This window comes from Triturus cristatus, chromosome 4_1 (assembly GCF_964204655.1).
Source record: "Triturus cristatus chromosome 4_1, aTriCri1.1, whole genome shotgun sequence".
Classification (NCBI taxonomy): Eukaryota; Metazoa; Chordata; class Amphibia; order Caudata; family Salamandridae; genus Triturus; species Triturus cristatus.
The window spans coordinates 227,534,535-227,552,611 of NC_140585.1; the positions used below are offsets into that span (position 1 = coordinate 227,534,535).

The 18,077-nt window shown below is 48.5% G+C and overlaps 1 protein-coding gene across 3 annotated transcripts in view; it reads right to left on the minus strand.

The window, feature by feature from the left end:
* Nucleotides 1–18,077, minus strand: part of BRAF (B-Raf proto-oncogene, serine/threonine kinase) — an 803,995-nt gene that overhangs the window by 111,830 nt on the left and 674,088 nt on the right. For all 3 annotated transcript variants that reach the window (XM_085651927.1, XM_085651928.1, XM_085651929.1), the window contains one exon: nucleotides 11,619–11,750. In XM_085651927.1, the coding sequence (XP_085508053.1) occupies nucleotides 11,619–11,750 (132 nt within the window). The remainder of the gene's footprint in view (nucleotides 1–11,618; nucleotides 11,751–18,077) is intronic.

Below are 18,077 nucleotides of genomic sequence, written 5' to 3' on the forward strand. Positions count from 1 at the left end.
TCCCACTGCAGAGCCCGCACATGCCATATGGCATGGTCCACCAACAGGATGCAGGAGGCCATGAGGCCCAGGAGCCTCGGGGTCATTCGGACCGAAACCCGGGATTGAGGCTGAAAGATCGGAATCATAGATCGAATATCTCAGACTCGCTGTTCGGGAGGATAAGCGCGAAACTGCGCTGTATCCAGAACCGCACCTATGAAAAGGAGCTTCTGTGAGGGAATCAGGTATAACTTTGGCATGTTGGTAGTGAACCCGAGCGAATGCAGGAGGTCCACCGTAGTCTGGAGGTGGGAGACGACAGCCTGGGGTGAACTTGTCTTCAACAGCCAGTTGTCGAGCTAGGGGAAGACTGGAACCCCTAATCAGCGCAGATGAGCCACGACCACCGCCATCACTTTCGTGAACACCCGAGGGGCGCTGGTAAGTCCATCGGGGAGCACGGTAAACTGAAAATGCTCGTGGGCTACTGTGAACCTTAGATAACGCCTGTGGGCCAGCAGGACGGGGATGATGAAATAAGCGTCCTGCAAGTCCAACCCTACCATCCAGTCTCCAGGGTCGAGGGCAGACAGGACCTAAGTCAATGCAAACATTTTGAACTTCTCCATCTGGAGGAAGCGGTTTGCGTCCCTGAGATCCAAGATAGGACGCAGGCCTTTGTCCACTGTGCCACTGGATTCAAGCTAGCCTGGCTGAAGAAGAATGACATACCCTGAAACCGGTCCCAGGATGCTTGTTTCCGGTCCAGGGAGGACCTGGCCTGGCAGTTCGGTCTGGACTGTTCCCATGAGGCACAGGGTCAAGACTCATTTGTATATGGCTGGGTCCAAACTGGGGTGGCGTAGTGGGCAAAAGAACGATGGATTTAACCCAGATCTTTTGAATGGGGGAGAATGTTTGCATTGTCAGCATTCCGTCCATCATTTGTTTGCTGTAACACTTTTCGCCCTAAGTGGGATGGGTATGCCCAGAAATGGATCCCTTGCTCACTGTGCCACTGGATTCAAGTTAGCCTGGCTGAAGAAGGGTGACATACCCTGAAACCGGTCCCATGATGCTTGTTTCCGGTCCAGGGAGGACCTGGCCTGGCAGTTTGGTCTGGACTGTTCCCATGAGGCACAGGGTCAAGACTGATTTGCATATGGCTGGGTCCAAACAGAGGTGGCATAGTGGGCAAAAGAACAATGGATTTAACCCAGATCTTTTGACTGAGGGAGAATGTTTGCATTGTCAGCATTCGGTCCATCATTTGTTTGCTGTAACACATTTCGCCCTAAGTGGGATGGGTATGCCCAGACATGGATCCCTTGCTCACTGTGCCACTGGATTCAAGCTAGCCTGGCTGAAGAAGGGTGACATACCCTGAAACCGGTCCCAGGATGCTTGTTTCCGGTCCAGGGAGGACCTGGCCTGGCATTTCGGTCTGGACTGTTCCCATGAGGCACAGGGTCAAGACTGATTTGCATATGGCTGGGTCCAAACTGGGGTGACGTTGTGGGCAAAAGAACGATGGATTTAACCCAGATCTTATGACTGAGGGAGAATGTTTGCATTGTCAGCATTCCGTCCATCATTTGTTTGCTGTAAAATTTGGCCTTCTTGGGCACCAGAAAGTAGTGGGAGTAGCAGCCACGACCTACTTCTGGTACAGGGACTCGCTCAATGGCTCCCTTGGGAAAGGGAGCCACTACTTCCTGACGGAGAAGGGCCAGGTGATCCTCCGACATGCGATAGAATGCAGGTGGCATGGAGGGAGGGGAAGTTTCAAACGGAAGGGAGTTGTCCCTTCGGACAATATGCAAAACCCACCTGTCCGACGTGATATTGTGCCAGTAGGTGAGGTGATGGCAAATCCTGCCGCCCACTGGCAACTGGTGGCCCTGAAATGTCAGACTAGGAAGGTTTGTAGGCTGCTGCAGAGGGGGCGCTGGTGGACTGGCCCGCCCACTGGCCCCCAGACCCATGACGCTGGGTCCCACGTCCCCAGCTGTGCTGAGGCTGGGTAACTTGCGCAGACCTGTGGCTCTGGGTGGAACGTGGTGGGACACCCCTTCCGCAGCCATGAGAGGGGCGAAAAGCAGATTGCACGGGGCTACATGTGGTAGCAAGGCCCAAGGATCTGGCCGTAGCCCTGGAATCCTTAAAGCGCTCCAGCCCGTTGTACCCTTTGTCGCCAAACAAGCGACCAGCATCGAAGGGAATGTCCAAAAGTGTCAATTGGACATCACCTGAGAAGCCAGTGGACCTCAGCCAGGCGTAGCGTCTCAGGGCTACCGACGTTGAAATCGTCCTGCCTAGCAAGTCGGCGGTGTCCAGCCCACATCGTATGGTGAACTTCGCTGCATCTCTACCCTCAGCCACTGCACAGGAAAGGCACTGTGGCAGCACCTGCGCGACCGTATCCCACAGAGAGTGGGTATAACAGCCCAAGAGACATGCGGTGTTCACCGACCGCAGTCCTAAGCTGGTGGAAGAAAACATCTTATTCCCAAGTGATCCAGCTTCTTGGATTCCCTATCAGGTTGTACAGTAGGGAACGCACCCATGGAAGTTAAAGCTTGGACCACCCAGCTCTCAGGGGTAGGATGATGGGAGAGTAAAATGGGGTCGCCCGGGGCCGGGCGGTGGTGTCGGGCAATCATTCAATCAACAGGGGCCCCTGTGCTGGGCTTGGACCAAGTGCCCAAAAGGATTTCTGTGAGGGCCTCATTGAATGGCAGCAGGGGCTCTGAAGAGGCAGCTGCCAGTTGAAGCACCTCGGTCAGAAGGTTAGTCCTGACTGCCACCGTAGGAAGCTCAAGGTTCAAAGCCTCAGCCGCCCTACGCAACACCACAGCGTAAGAGCTCCCTCCCCCGTAGCCACGGTAGGGGGGAAGCATACCAAGGTCTGGAGAGGTGTCCAGACCACTGACCTCACCCAACTCCTCTCTCCAATCCGGTTAGTCCAACTGATCTGCCAAAGGGTCAACAGACCCCTCCCAGTCCTCCTCACCCTCCTCTGGTTGCCACCCAGGGCAGTAGGGAACACCAGGGTAGATCACTGGTACAAAAGTACCGGTCGGCGCCAGTACCAGCATTAGTCGATACCGGTCTGGCCCTGTGTCTAAGTCGAGGAGGAGGCTGGGGTCGACGGCGGCTGGGGACCCTACCGGCACGGAGGGGTGGAGTTGTCGTCAATAGATTTGACGCCGGAGGAGGTGCCGTAAGGTTGATGGGCGCTGATCTGGATCCAGGCCTGTGGCCGAAGCCGCCGGCATCGAAGGCCTAGAACCCCCAGCTGGGTCCTTGGGGCCCGGAGGCGCACCAGCAGAGTCAGGCTGCCCAAAGATGGAGTGGAGAGCTTTGCAAAAAATACGAAGTTGGGCAGGGGTCGCTCCGGCTCCCGGGAAGGAAGGGAAGCTCGGAGCCGACCCAGTAGGCTCTGTGGGTGGAGCCAAACGACAATGACCTTCCGCATCCCGCGTCGACGGACGGACGGGGAGAACTCGAAGAGCGACGGTGCCTCTTTGCCTTCTTTTTGTATTTGACCTACCAAAAGGCGAAGACCTTCCTCTTGACCGGGACCTCGAGTGGTGCGGAGCTGACTGCCGGGCCTCGTGAAGCTTTCGGGACTGCTCCCGCAAAGACTTTGGGTTCAAGTCCCAACAGTCGGAGCACAAATTCAGGTTGTGGTCACGCTCCAGACACCACAGGCACACAAGGGGTTGGTCCGTGACCGACATCAACTTGTGACAGGAGTCACAAGGTTTGAAGCCGGTCCGTCAATGTGACATCCCTTGCACCAGGAGTCAAACGACTCGAAAAAAGAAGTCGACAAAAGTTAAAAAAAACTCTAGTCAAAAAAGACTAAGGGTAGGGGGGTGGCTGGTAGCCGGCAAGATGGCCGCAGCCTAAAGAAGCTCCAAGGGCGAGAAGACCCCCGTCACTAATCCGCACATTAACCCTGACCAAATACGGCGTACCTGCAGAGTAAAGGAACCGGAACTCTGGCGGCACCAATTGCAGCGTCCCGCAGCCTTCTGCGACGTGCGGCCCAGGAGGAGTCGGCGGGGGAAACCTGGCGGCCTGGTGATCGCATCGGCGCCTGGACCTCGAGTGCATCGGCCCCGCACCAAAAACGCTTCATCGGCGGCTGCGGCCATAAACGGAACACCGCTGACACGAGCTGAGCGCTGGGGGCCGCAGAGTGAGACGCGGTGCAGTGAGTGACGGCGCCTGCGCCAAAGACGCTTCATCGGCGGACGCAAACGGAACACCGATGACCCGATCTGCCGGGGGTCGCGGAGTGAGACGTGGTGCTTGAGAGATCGCTCAAGACGGGGCCGGGACCTACCGTAGGGAAAGGCAGCGCCGCCGTATCAGCGCAGAGACTCAAAACAGACGCGGTGGACCAGCCGCAAGGCCGTGTGACACCAGGACCCTCATCATCCTGAGAGGCCATTTCAACAGGCCCTAGTCACCCCAAACAGGCCAGGAGCAGCCGGTTGAACAGTGTGGGAGGCGCCTGTGAGGGCGATTTGAGGCAGGTGGCTGGGGCTAGGGCTCCATGATTCCTTAACTGCACAACAAGAGTTACGGGGCGCCTGTCTCTTTCTGCCTGCACCACCGGGTTGACACCCACTGACCGGCATAGGTCGTGGCAAATTGCGGGAGCAGGGACGTCGAGCAGGGTGAAGACGCAACTCACTTCTCCCTTATTTCCAGACGCTACAGGGGACCGAGAAACCCGAAAGCCGCGCGTTGCACACGGTGCGGCAGGCAGCGATGACTACCGACCCTCCCCCCCCCTACTGCAAAACCCGAGCGATGAGTAGGATGGCGGGACGAGGCCCACGAGGGGCACCGGCTGGAAAGCTGGACAAATTTGCCTACACTAAAGACCAGTGCGAAAAGAAGCAGGCAACTCTCGCCCAGACAGAGACCCTTCCACAACAAGCCGCAGACTCGGTCACACTCACGGACATCATGGCCGCCCTACAGATAGTTCAATCCTCTATAGGCACTATGTCCACTGATATCTCTCTGATCCGCGCTGACTTCTCTAAGCTTTCAGGGAGACTGACTGAAGTGGAGTCCACGACGAAGGTGCTGACCACTGACACAGCACAACTCCAGCACCAGGTACGCCAGCTGGAAATAGATAACAAACATATCCTCGCTAAGCTGGACGATCAGGAAGGCCGTTCAAGGCGTAATAATGTACGCATCATTGGAGTGCTGGAGACTGCAGGTTGTCCGGCCCTGGACCTTTTCGTCGAAGACCTGGTCAATAATCAACTGCAATAACGAGGCCTGTCGAGCTACTTCTCGGTTGAGAGGGCACACCGATTACCCGGAGGGAGGCCCAGGCCCAGGCCTGGGCCCCCCCCTCCCACCCCCCAGACATATCCTGGCACGCCTCTTTAATTTCCGTGACCGAGACGCGATCCTGCAGGCGGCCAGAATTGCCCCGCCGATCCGTTTGGACAACCAAGTGATCACGATGTACCCGGACTACAGCGGCAGTAACCAAGCAACGTCGAGGGTTCATGGATGTTAAAAAGGAACTAAGTGCCAGAGACCTCAAATACTCCATGCTCTTTCCAGCAAAACTAAGATTGGAAGCAGAGGGGAAGGTTTGGTTTTTCCTAACACTGGAGGATGTCCGAGACTGGCTGGACGGATGGCACCCAGCGGTGAAACCTGCAAAGTTCAGAATCCAGCAACTGCACCAATGCCATGAATCACAGGGCTCCAGATCGGCGGAATCCAGTGGCAAGGGGGACTAAAGAACGCGAAACGGTGACTCGAGAGTCCTCTGGTGACTCACGGCATATAAGGTCCCCCCCGGCAGGGGACGCACTGGCTTTTCCGCCAGCACGCAACTCACACACGCAGTGCGACTATGGACAACACCTTAAATCTGTGGGCAAGAATTGAGACTCAGAAGAAGACGTAAGCCATTGTTACAACGTCAAGTGAGGGGGCCGCAGATGCTCTTCGACAATTTCTCACCCACCACGCAAGTACTTGTTATGGGATCAAAGCACTCTGCTCAGTTGGGGAGGCGGGTAGTTTGGGATCCACCGGGCAGGGAGGAGGGTGGGGGGGAAGAAAGAGACAGTTCTTGTTTTTTGGTTTATTATTTTTAATTGATTTCTACAACGACACACACATCGACAGACTATGGCAGACATCTCATGCAATTTCCAACCCCAGTACCGATATAACATAAATGGCAGACACTAACCTGCGGACAGTCGCCTCGGATAGCCAACCCCACAACCCAACGGGCCCGGCCCCTCCCCTAACGGTGCTCTCATGGAACGTGAATGGCCTGGGAGACAAAAAAGGGCTCGTCCTTCAATATATCAAGCGCAAAGGTCCAGCAATAGTCCTGATGCAACGGGCTCAGCCACCAAGGCCCTTGACAGATGGGGATACACCATGGCGGCCCACTCAGAATTCACCCCAGGCTCCCGGGGGGTGGGGATTCTACTTAATAAACACTTTCCGCTTATACTCACTGACTCAAAAACGGACTACCAGGGGCGCTTTGCGGGACTAACATGCCAATGGGAAGGGAGGCCCTATAACTTAGTCTCGGTATATGTACCGCCAGCGTTACACCAAACAGCCCTCCCAGCCCTCGGTGCATCTCTATTATCCTTACCGGCGGGCGACACTATTGTGGGGGGAGATTTCAATACGGTGATGGATGTCTCTCTCGACAAACATCCCCCTAGAGACTCCCATCACGCTCATGTCAAGTTGGCAGAGTTTACCGAAGCCATTGGTTTGATAGACGTGTGGAGAACTATCCACACTGATAATAAGGAATACACATTTCGCTCGGGCGTACACAATAGCCTCTCCAGGATTGATTACATATTCACGCTCGCGGCGGGGCTGGATCACGTAGTGGAGATCCAACACCTACCCGAGGTATATCAGACCACTTGCCACTATATATGGCTTTCTCCTCTCCTCATATTCTATGACGGAGAGTGATCCCCATGCACCCGGGTTACCTCCACAACCCTACGATAAGCAAGAGACTCCGTGCAACCACAAAACACTATTTTGCCGAAAATGAGCAATCCGTGTCCTCCCCAGTAACACTCTGGGAAGCCTATAAAACGGTACTGCGCGTACAGGCGATTTCATTGATAGCCGGGCACAAGAAAACACAGAGACAGAAAATGGAAGATCTCGAGCAGGAGGTGGCAGACGCAGAGACAAATTATGCTCAAGACTTGATAATTGACTCCCTACATGCGCTGAATCTCGCACAGCAGGAATTTAAAACATACTCATGGGAGGTGGCGAAGGCAAAACTCACGGCTACAAGACATACTATTTATGAAGCAGGGGATAAGGCAGGTAAGCTACTGGCCTGGCTTGCCAAAAAGGATCGAGCCAATAGGTGGATAGCTCAGCACCGTAGGGAGAGTGGAGAGATAACTGGGGACCCGCAGCAAATAGTGGACTCACTCGCCTCTTATTATAGGGGGGTATACACGCCGACAGCCACTAACACTAGAAGATGACCTCGCGTTCCTGAAAGATATTCGCATGCCCTCCTAGCCGGACGATGCGGTCTCGGCAGTTGAAGCCGAGCTAACCGACGACGAACTAGCATCAGCCATTGCGACGTTCCAACCAGGGAAGGCATTGGGCCCGAATGGCATTCCAGTAGAACTTTATAAAAAAATGGCATAATACCTTACGCCCCATCTACTCAAGATGTATCAAGCCAGTCTAGAAAAGGGTGAGCTCCCAGAGGACCAGCGCTTAGCGACAATAGTCGCAATTCACAAGACGGGGAAACCACTGCAAGAATGTGCCTCCTACAGGCCAATCTCCCTTATTAATGCTGAGGCAAAAATTCTGGCCAAGGCGCGGGCGTTGCGCCTCCAGCCGTACCTGACTACCTTGATCCATCCTGATCAGTCAGGCTTCATGCCCCACCGTAACACAGCCCTGAATCTTCGTGTACTTCAGGGAGTCATAGCTCGCAGTCACACAATTGCGGAGGATGCGGTCATCCTCTCATTGGACGCCCACATGGCGTTCGATATGGTGGAGTGGCCCTTCCTTTTCGCTGTACTCCGGCACAAGGGATTTGGCCCCAAGTTCTGCACCTGGATATGTCTTCTCTATACCAAACCCATGGCACATGCCGTGGCCAATGGTCGCATTTCAGAGAACTTCCCTTTGGGCAAAGGTACGAGACAGGGATGCCCCGCTCTCCCCTCTCCTGTTCGCTATAGTACTCGAGCTGCTGGCGGCATGGATCCGCCAAGACCCTGTCATCAGGGGACTCAAGGGGGCGATGGGATGGGAAGACCGCATATCACTGTATGCGGATGACATTTTACTCTATATGGCGTCTCCCACCAGATCGCTGAACTGTCTCCTTGACATCTGTGCGGCCTATGGCAGAGCCTTGGGCTACACCATTAACTGGTCAAAATCATTGCTTTATCTCCTTCACGGCCCCCCCCCTCAAACTACCGCAGAATTGGGACATTCAGATAGCAGAATGAGGTTTTATGTACCTCGACATATATATAACCCCCCAGGTGTCACACTTTATAGAAGAAAATCTCATGAAACCGCTGGCACGCTTCTGCCGTGATGTGAAGCACTGGTGCTCTCTCCCACTTACACTGCTGGGCAGAGCTGTGCTCTACAAAATGATGACGCTGCACAGATTTCTGTACGACCTACAGAATACCCCCTTCCACATCTCCCTTTCCTTTTTTACAATGATAAACACCGAAGTAACCAAACTCCTCTGGGATGGCGGAACAGCTCGCATTGCCATGACAAAACTAGTTAGGGGATGGTACGATGGAGGAATTGCTCTCCCTAATATACATACTTATTATAGGGCATCGCAACTCACGGCAATAAACCAGTGGCTACACGCACCGCAAGACGATCCCGCATTCCGTATGGATCGCCACCTCCTTGACGCCGAAGGAATAATGGGAGCCCTATATAACAATACCAAGAAACAACATTACACGGGCCCCACGGCCCATACAGTACAAATTTGGCATGAGACGCAGAGGGCGATGGGGTGGGGGGGGGGGACGACTCTCACACAGGCGACACCACTGTGGGACACTCGAAAACTCGGGAGGCTGAGAAACACAAAGGGATTCCAACAATGGGACCTAATCGGGATCTCCAGGGTGGGAGACTTGTGGCAGAAGGGCAGGGTCGTACCTTTCACTCAACTACAGGACACATATAAACTCGCACAAACCGAACGCTATAGATACGCCCAAATAAGACACGCCTTACAGGCAGCGATCCCACCGGACACACAACTACTCGAATCCTCCCCACTAGAGGACAGGCTTCTTACAGACCACCTCCAAACAAAAGCCATCTGATTGACGTATCGGAAAATAATAAACAATCAACCAGATCCAACAGTAGTGCTCAAGGGGAAATGGGAGGCGGAGATCGGCGACCTATATGAGGAGGGCTGGCAGCCAGCCGTGATGTCCCCGAGGGAGGTGGCGATATCCTCTACCCTTAGATTACTTCAATTAAACATCCTACACCGAATCTATTTTAGTAGGACCTTGCTTCACAAGATAGGTAAGGCACACACTCCACTTTGCCTCTGACAGTGCGGTGCCGAGGGTACTTTCTGCCACACACTTTGGGTCTGCCCACGGGTCGCCTCTTACTGGACCTCGGTAGTACGCACCATGTCCCAGGTCACCAATGTAGTCATCCAGCTCACTCCAAAATGCTGCCTACTTAATATCTGGGAGCCTACAGACCTGAATCATGCAGACCAAGACTGGGTGACATTAGGGATGACATTGGCCAAACGCAATATAGCACAGCGCTGGGGTTCGGAGGAACCCCCGACGCCACGGCAATGGTGTTGAGACATGGACCACACAATGGTGACAGAGAAATCTGTATAGATGCACAGAGGATGCCCTAAGAAATGGACACAGATTTGGGGAAAGAAGAATCACTATTGAGGGGACATCTGCGAGCTTTCCCTACTCGAGCAGGTATCAGACGATAGCGACTGACCGATACGGAGGGGTGAGACAGGGATTGCCACACTACGTTACATCAACGGGGCACGGGCAGGTTGCTAGAGGTATTGTCAAGTGTACGATAGGATGCCATGTATATACATGCCTAGGCTGTTGCTGGAGTATGCCAATGAGTATACGTTATTATACTGTAACTGTATTGATGGGTGCCAAATATTTAATAAAAAAAAAAATCCCCCAAAAATAAAAGACTAAGGGTACCGCTCTTTATGGATCTGCGCTGACTGGCTCGGAAAAAGAAAGAACTGACGTCAGTGCATAGGGGCAGTGTCTAAGAAGATACCGTGATATCATTCCAGCGATCACTACGTCAACGGCGAACGTGGAGTTGACCGACGCCACCTACCGACATGCAGAGGTGCTGCTGAAGAAAAATTTCCCCGGATCCAGTCTGACACCTGGGGGTAATTCTAGGGTAAAGAATCCATAACTAAAAGATTTGTATCTTACAAAAGGAGAAGGAAATAGGAGTGATTATAAAGTGTTGCCCCTGGTTTAACATAAATTTCAAAATGGCTTGCAGCAACAACGACTTTTTGCCATGCAAAAGCTGTAAAGACCTGCGACACTGGAATTTAAAGCTCATTCTTTAAGAAGCATGGCTACTTCAGCAGCACTCTATTTGTAGAGCTGCAACATCAAGGAACATGCACACCTTCACGAAACTCTACAGCCTGGAAGCAGTAGCAAACAGAGATGCAGTGGTGAGACTGGCAGGTATGTTTCATAGATTCACATGCCACCTTTCTCCTCACTCATTTCTACTGTTGTTTTATGTTTCCACTATTTGTGCTATGAAATTTGAGGTGTGATCTACTCTGAGAGGGGGCGTGTCATGGAGCATTCTCACCTTACAGGCTGAAGTTTGGGCCTTTTATAATGAGGTAAATGTATTATTTACGTGGGGAATGGCCAAAACCTTTACTTATGTAAGTATACTATACTGCTATTTCAAACTTACCAAGAGACTCCCATCATGGCAATGGGGAATGATTCAAGAATATTAATCTATGAAAAATCCAATGCTGGAGAACTTTAATTATTCACATCTCTTATCCTATTTTTAGTATCTTTGTATGCTTTTGCTCATAATTTTTTTTATTTTTTTTTAATTTGGCTTAGAATTTTTACTGTGTTGAGTTATCAGCTTGAAAACTATTAAGACTGCGTGAACTCAACACACACTTCTCTGGGGATTGCCTGCTAATTGTGCCACAGCTACCAGCATTTGAGCAGAGATTCCTACAGAATGTGTTTTGACCTTACCAGATTGTTTACTGATTCGGTAGGGGTTTCTTTCTCCCAAATTAAGAACCCAATTTCTGACATTTAAGTATACACAATAACTTCCTTTTGTCTTTGGTTTTAACTCTTTCTGTGCTCACTAGCTATCATATGGCTTTCTCCAGGGCCCTCTCAGATGGCTTGTTATGCAATTTTATACTCAGATCCCTCTCAAATTTCAAGATGATATATGACACTTCAAACTGAGTAACTACGTGCAAGAAAGACAAAAAGCCACATCAGAACAACACATACCTGGTCCCTGTTGTTGATATTAGAATATGGTAACTGCCCCGACATCAGTTCATAAAGGACAATCCCAAAGGCATATACATCAGACTGAAAGCTGTAAGGATTTTTATCCTGCATTCTAATTACCTCGGGTGCCTGCAGAGGTCAAAGAAATGACAAATATAAGTATTAAAAGAAAGCAAAAAATAATATATATAATCTCATCTGGTGTCCATAAAATGGCTATAGACTTAAAATCAGGAAGTGCTACAAATTATCCTCAACAAATGAGGCAGTACCAAATTCACCTTGAGTACCGAAGAGGTCCGCCGGTTTCCAAGCTGTAAATATATCATGCAGCACTTACCACATTATCAAGTACAGTTGCCTTTTTACTGTTTATGAGTCTTCAAGGTGGATTTATACTGTTATTGATGTATTCCATTCAAATTGGTCAAATATCAGAATAAATCATATCTAATTCAACAATGCACTGGACATAGACATTTGTTGGCTAACTTAACACATTCAGCCCCATCTATAACTGTAATATGCGATTTAGGAGACGTTGCACGTAAGGAATGAGTTGTAGAACAACCATTGGAGCTTCTAACATAATCTAGAAACTGGTGATATGGAATGATCAGCTATTACTACATCTTGTGGTGCTGTACTGATCAGGTGAACAAACCAAGACCATAGCTCTGTGGGGGCCTCTCTAATTGAAACATTAAATCTACAGAAGTTTGGGCTTGATGTGTGTTGGCTTTTCCTTCTGTAACTGTATTTATCTTGATTGGACCTGCTCTTTAGCACACAAGCAACAATACACAATGATGATGATGGAATTTAATACAGTGGTGAAAACTGACTTCTAGATACAGGGTAAAATGAAATTCAGAATAATTAGTACCTTGCTAACATCCCTATTATGCATACTTAAGTTTAGGAGAGTCGGATTGTCCTACAGAGAAAAAACCCTATTACCTGGGCACTGAGCAAATGGTGAAAACCATGGCAGCAACAGAACTTGCATCGAAAGTATCACTGACACTGTAGAGGAAAGCAGTGAAACATCATTTAATATGGCAACCCAACGAGAGCAACTCTGGGAGAAGGAGAAGCGGTGCACTCGTTGAAGGTCATGGTTGCCAATGGAGGCTATGGCACTTTACCATAGCTACCAGTGAGACAAACGGTTATCTCAACCCTGATATGGTTCTGGATAAGGTTTATAGGGAATCTGTTGGAGTGGCACCACAGGGAAAACAGGCAATAGCAGCAACATGGTAAGATGGGTAAGTTGCGGCAGCAATGGAGCTCATAATTACTGCTGCTGGCTAGAACCTCACTAATCACCTCATAGTTACCAAGGGGATTGGTATCTTAAAAAAAGGCGAGATTCTTGGAGGACTGACATGACATTAAGGCCTAAGATTAGGGTACATGCTGCTAAAAGCAAAGGCAGTTAAATGACGATCCCTACACAATGCACTTATGCTCACTAATTCAATGTCGGTCTCTGAGACCAAAATATTAATAATGTTCTGCAACTAACTAGTTTGCACTGCAGAGGAAGTAGAGGGATCAGCTGTTGTAGTAATCTTAACATAAATTTAGGTAGTTTAAAAGAAAGAGTTGTTTGCAGATGGAGTAAATGATCTTTCACTTACTTTGATTTAACAGGGTGCAACGATAAAGGAGTTTTATGGCATTTGCAAACTATAGAAATGTAAAGATCTTTTCTATGTGTGACTTGTCAGAAAATTTGGGAGGGTTCACACCCAGAATCTAGAAATTTGGAGGACACTAGAAATTTGCAATGCAATCATTCTGCCCATGAGATTATGCCACCACACTTGGGGCCCAATTTTACGGGGTTGGGGTTTGAGAGAGCACTTTGTAGAGCGTTTTCTCATGGATAAACATCTTCCTGCAAATTCCCTGGGTGAACCATTGCCAGGCACCATACTGGGCCTGGAAATTTTAAAGTAGTACCATTCACTGCTCCCAGGTGACGCTGCCTGGTTTTAGCAAGCACCCACTGATGACAGCATCACTCAGTATACGGCAGCATGAGATCCTGAGACCCGTCCCCCTCCCTCCACCCCTCCCCGTTCCTCCAAATCATTTTATTGTGTTATAGATGTTAAAGATTAAATTGTGAAGAGCAAGTTATAACATTAGTTCAAATAGCCCAATGCAATAAAGGGCAGTTCACAAACCAGAATATGACAAATTGCACACTGCCTGGTTTGAGAAAAGTGTCCATTTTGTGATGCAAAAACTCCTGTCTCATTAATAATTAAATAGCAGATCACAATATGATAGGCACAGCAGACAACTGTGACTGCGTTTGCATTCTTTACATTTCAACATTTTTTAAAGACATCCAGTGGTTCTTCTAAGTGGAAGCTGCAGTTTTAAAAAACAAGGCAGGGAAGACATCAGGAGTGAGCATGCTTTGTACCCTTGTACCACTACATGCTCCCATCGTTACTAAAGCGATACTACTCTGAAAAGTTATATTCCTGAAGCTTACTGAATCTCTTAAAATAACCTAAAGTGCTAAAGTAAGAAAAATCTCTCTCTTAAGAGAGCACTTAATTATTCTCTTTCGTCCCTAAAGAAAAGTGACAAATTCAAAACCCATGCTGGTACCACATTCTAACTGCAGGGACATATTATGTAAGTCCTCCAAAACTTTAAAAGCACTGGGTATTTAAGCAATGAGCCTTGGTGAATAGAAAACAAACAAGCTGATAACGTGGCTAAAACAAAATCTTTAAAGTGCCTATGTTGGTGTATTTTTTGCTAAACTAAAAGCTAGGCGAACTTCAAATTAAGAATATTTATATTTCACTAGTAAAAAGGGCAAATTGTCTTGATGACACTAGCTAGAAAAAATAAACAGCTTTTGTGGATTGTCTTAACTGCCAAAAGAAAACCCATAATGTTAGGTGAAAGAGAAAACAGCAAAAGGTTTGATTTCAAGTTCCAAGAATACAGTTTCAGAATGTAAATATTTGGGTGCAGAACAAGTGTTCCTGCTGAGAGAATACCCAGATCAAGATACGGGCCAATGGAAAGCATTTGAGGTCCAGAAGATCTAAATAACAGGAGAAAATGCCACAAATCCAGGGCTATCACAGTGATAGAGGCTGGTTGCAGAATATTTAACCAATGCAATTAGAGGGAAGGCATGATGAAGTTTAGTTTAGTTTGTAGATTTATATAGCACGGCTTATCACCCATGAGGCTATCAGGCGGTGTCCATGGACAGCAGAGATTAAGTGATTTGCGAGGCTCGAGCCTGGATCCCGAGCTCCTGAGCTCTGGCTGCAGAGCCACATTCTCTCCTCTGCACAATGTATGTCCATGGCATCAACCACACATCACCCTGGGATTTCACACACATAGGGTTTCTACTGAACAGTAGGTATGACATTTGCTTTGGAACTATGTCTAAAAAAAAATATAAAACTGAGGAAGACCAAAATTAAAGCATTGACTGAAGCATTCCTACCAGAGGTTCCCCTTATTGGTATATTTCTGCCTAAGCCAATCAAACTCAAGCAAATCGCCAGATAAACTGTTGAGAGACAAACTCCTTTCTTGGCAGTGCACATCCACAGTTCCAAAGCCTCTTCGCAAAGAAGGCTCTACCCTACACACCGGTCTTGTTCATTTAAAACGTTCTTGTTGTCTTTTACACCATAAACTTGCTTCACTACACGCTTGGGAGGAATGCAAGTGAGCTAATTTGCAGCCTTTGAATCAAGACGATTAATATGGATTTGAGATTATCTAATTTACTACCTCACATTTACAGGAACATCGTCTAGGCAAGTCTGGAAGGCAAGCATCTAAAATCACAGACATCTGAGATCATGAGGGTATGAAAGACTCATCAGAGAAATGATTCTGTGGCTAAACCCACCACATCTGACTGAACACATGAGAATGAGAATATCCATTGCATTCTCTAACTGGCCATGCAAGGGAATGCTTTGCATTAAAAAATCCCATTGAAGCGAGTGTATCCTTAGGCAGGCTGTCAGCACCATACAATTAACCAAAGTCATTAGACCAGAGAGATGTTGTATGATCTCACTGTCTTAACCAGCTTCTATGAAAAATGAAGCCTCACCTTCTGAACATTAGCCACCTTTTCCATAGCGTGAAATTCAAAATCTTCTCTGGGGTTAGATCTACCCTAACAAACTTAAGTTAATGTGTAGAAGAGAGACACGACTTGGTCTCAAGGATCAAGAAGCACAGACAGTACTATGAAGACTAACATCTCTAGCAGACAGTGCACAGAGAACAATTTACTTACCTTGAATATCAATCTTTCTGGTGGATACTGTATCTACCTACATATTCCTCGATCTGAGTCTGCTGCGGGCACCTGAATGGATCTAGAAACGTTAAAATAATTTTCCCACGCCAAAAGGTGGCACCAAGGATCAGACTTCATTCCAGCATCTCCCTGGTCATCATGTCATGGAACCATATACGGAATCGCTCAGCGTTCTGACGTTACTTTCTGCAGTTTTTTTACATCACTTGGAACTTTATAACCAAATATGCAAGAAAAAGTAAAAAGGGGTAACTGGTGAGTCAGTGAGAAATCTGCATGAAGATGGAGCATGTACCAGTATGGGATGTAATGTGTTCTTTCAATCAATACTTAGAGCTTTATATTCCTGCCCTCCTGAATCGATACCCAACCTGATGCAGAGTATGATACAGCAGGAAATCATGAGCTTCTGAATGACTTTGTCCTTCTAGGAACCAAGACAGCCAATAAAGGGGTGATCATCGAGGTGCTATTCTCAAGTCTTTTCGATGCCGAAACTGAGAGCACTGCAAAAATCCAAAGTAGATAGTCTTTCTTCCTCCTTAGTAGGATGCAGAGAAAGGTAAAAATTATCAAGTAGAGATCTGTCAATGTGGAAACACTTTTGGAAGGAAAGAAACCTCTGTTCGAAGTATCATCTTGTCTGGGTAGAACAAAGGTAAAAGGAGAATGCACAGACATAGCCTGTAGCTGGCTGACATAATGGGCCAATGAGTTGGCAATCAGAAAACAGTCTTAAGAAACAAATACATAAAAAAGGTGAGCACCAATTTCAGGTCTCACAAACTGTTAGGGAGGGCACATGTAAGGCAACCCTTCAAAGAAACACATCACAGTACCTGACTTGAACAAGAATGGCTGAATCAGCAGACAAGAAAAGCTGTTAAATACCATTTAACAGTGTCCAAAGCAAAGCCCTGCTGTGCTAAAGAATCAGAATTGCATTGCGAGATTTGTTAAAATCATTGCAAATCAATGTCAAACAATCATATAGCATTCAAGTTTTAAGCCTGCAGCGTAATGTCGTACTGCAACAAATGATCTGTATTATATTCACATTATAAGAAGATCCTCAGTATCATAGTACATATAACCTAATAAAATACATTCAATTTGATTTTCTCCCATCTATTGTGCTGTACAATAACCCAAGCAGTATGTGCTAACCACTGCCTTTCCAAGCCCTATCATGCGCACTATTCACTTGCTCGCGGAAGGAGGAATGTTGTAAGAGGAGGTGCAGGTGTGGAGCAGATACCCAACCTCCCCAAGGCTGAGGCGAAGGCACACAAGGTGGACATGGGCAACCTATACGGCCGGTGCAGTCTGAAATTACTGATTTACCAAGAGCCCGGCAGTCCGCCCAGTCCGGGCTCCACCGAGGTCTGGCCAAAGTTGGGTTTGGAGGACAGTTTAGAAAGAGCTGGCAGAGGCTGTGCTAGGCTGTTCTGTTAGGGGCCACACGCCCACCTGCAGCCCATCAAGCTCAAAGCCCTGATGTCTGATGCCAAGATGTCCAAGGGCCTGCCTTGGTGCCCTGCCGCCTGTCACCCCCGAATAATAGCGGGGCAAGGCAGCAGGAAGGGAGCAGGGTTAGGGTGTGCCTCTCGCCTCCCTCTGTTTTCTCCACTGCGCTGCTCCGGCTCAGACACCAGCTCCAGTTCCTGACTCCACCTCCTCTTTGCTTGGTGCCAGATACACACTTTCGCTGCTTCTGTTCAGTTCTGACAAAGACAGACTCTTTCAGAGTGTTACCAATCTCCATCTTGGAACTCAGAGGAGGTAACCTGACCTCTAATGCCAAGGGATAAAGAGAGCATAAGGCATAACACATTAGACAAATGTGCTTTGAGGACACCCACCACTTCTGCAACACAGCAAGAAACAAAACATGTCCAACGACCAGATTACAGAGATATGTTGGCAGGATGGCATGTTGCCGATATAATGCCCATCATCGTCAAAGGCAAGGCAAAAGTGCTCACATTGCTCCATGCAATCTTCAGGCATAAAGATGGAGGCTCTGGAAGTTTGGTTGAAGAACCTGCCTGTGTAGAATCCATTTTGTTTTAAGTTCCATATTTTGATACTTAATAGGAAGTTGCAAAATGTCTAAAGGA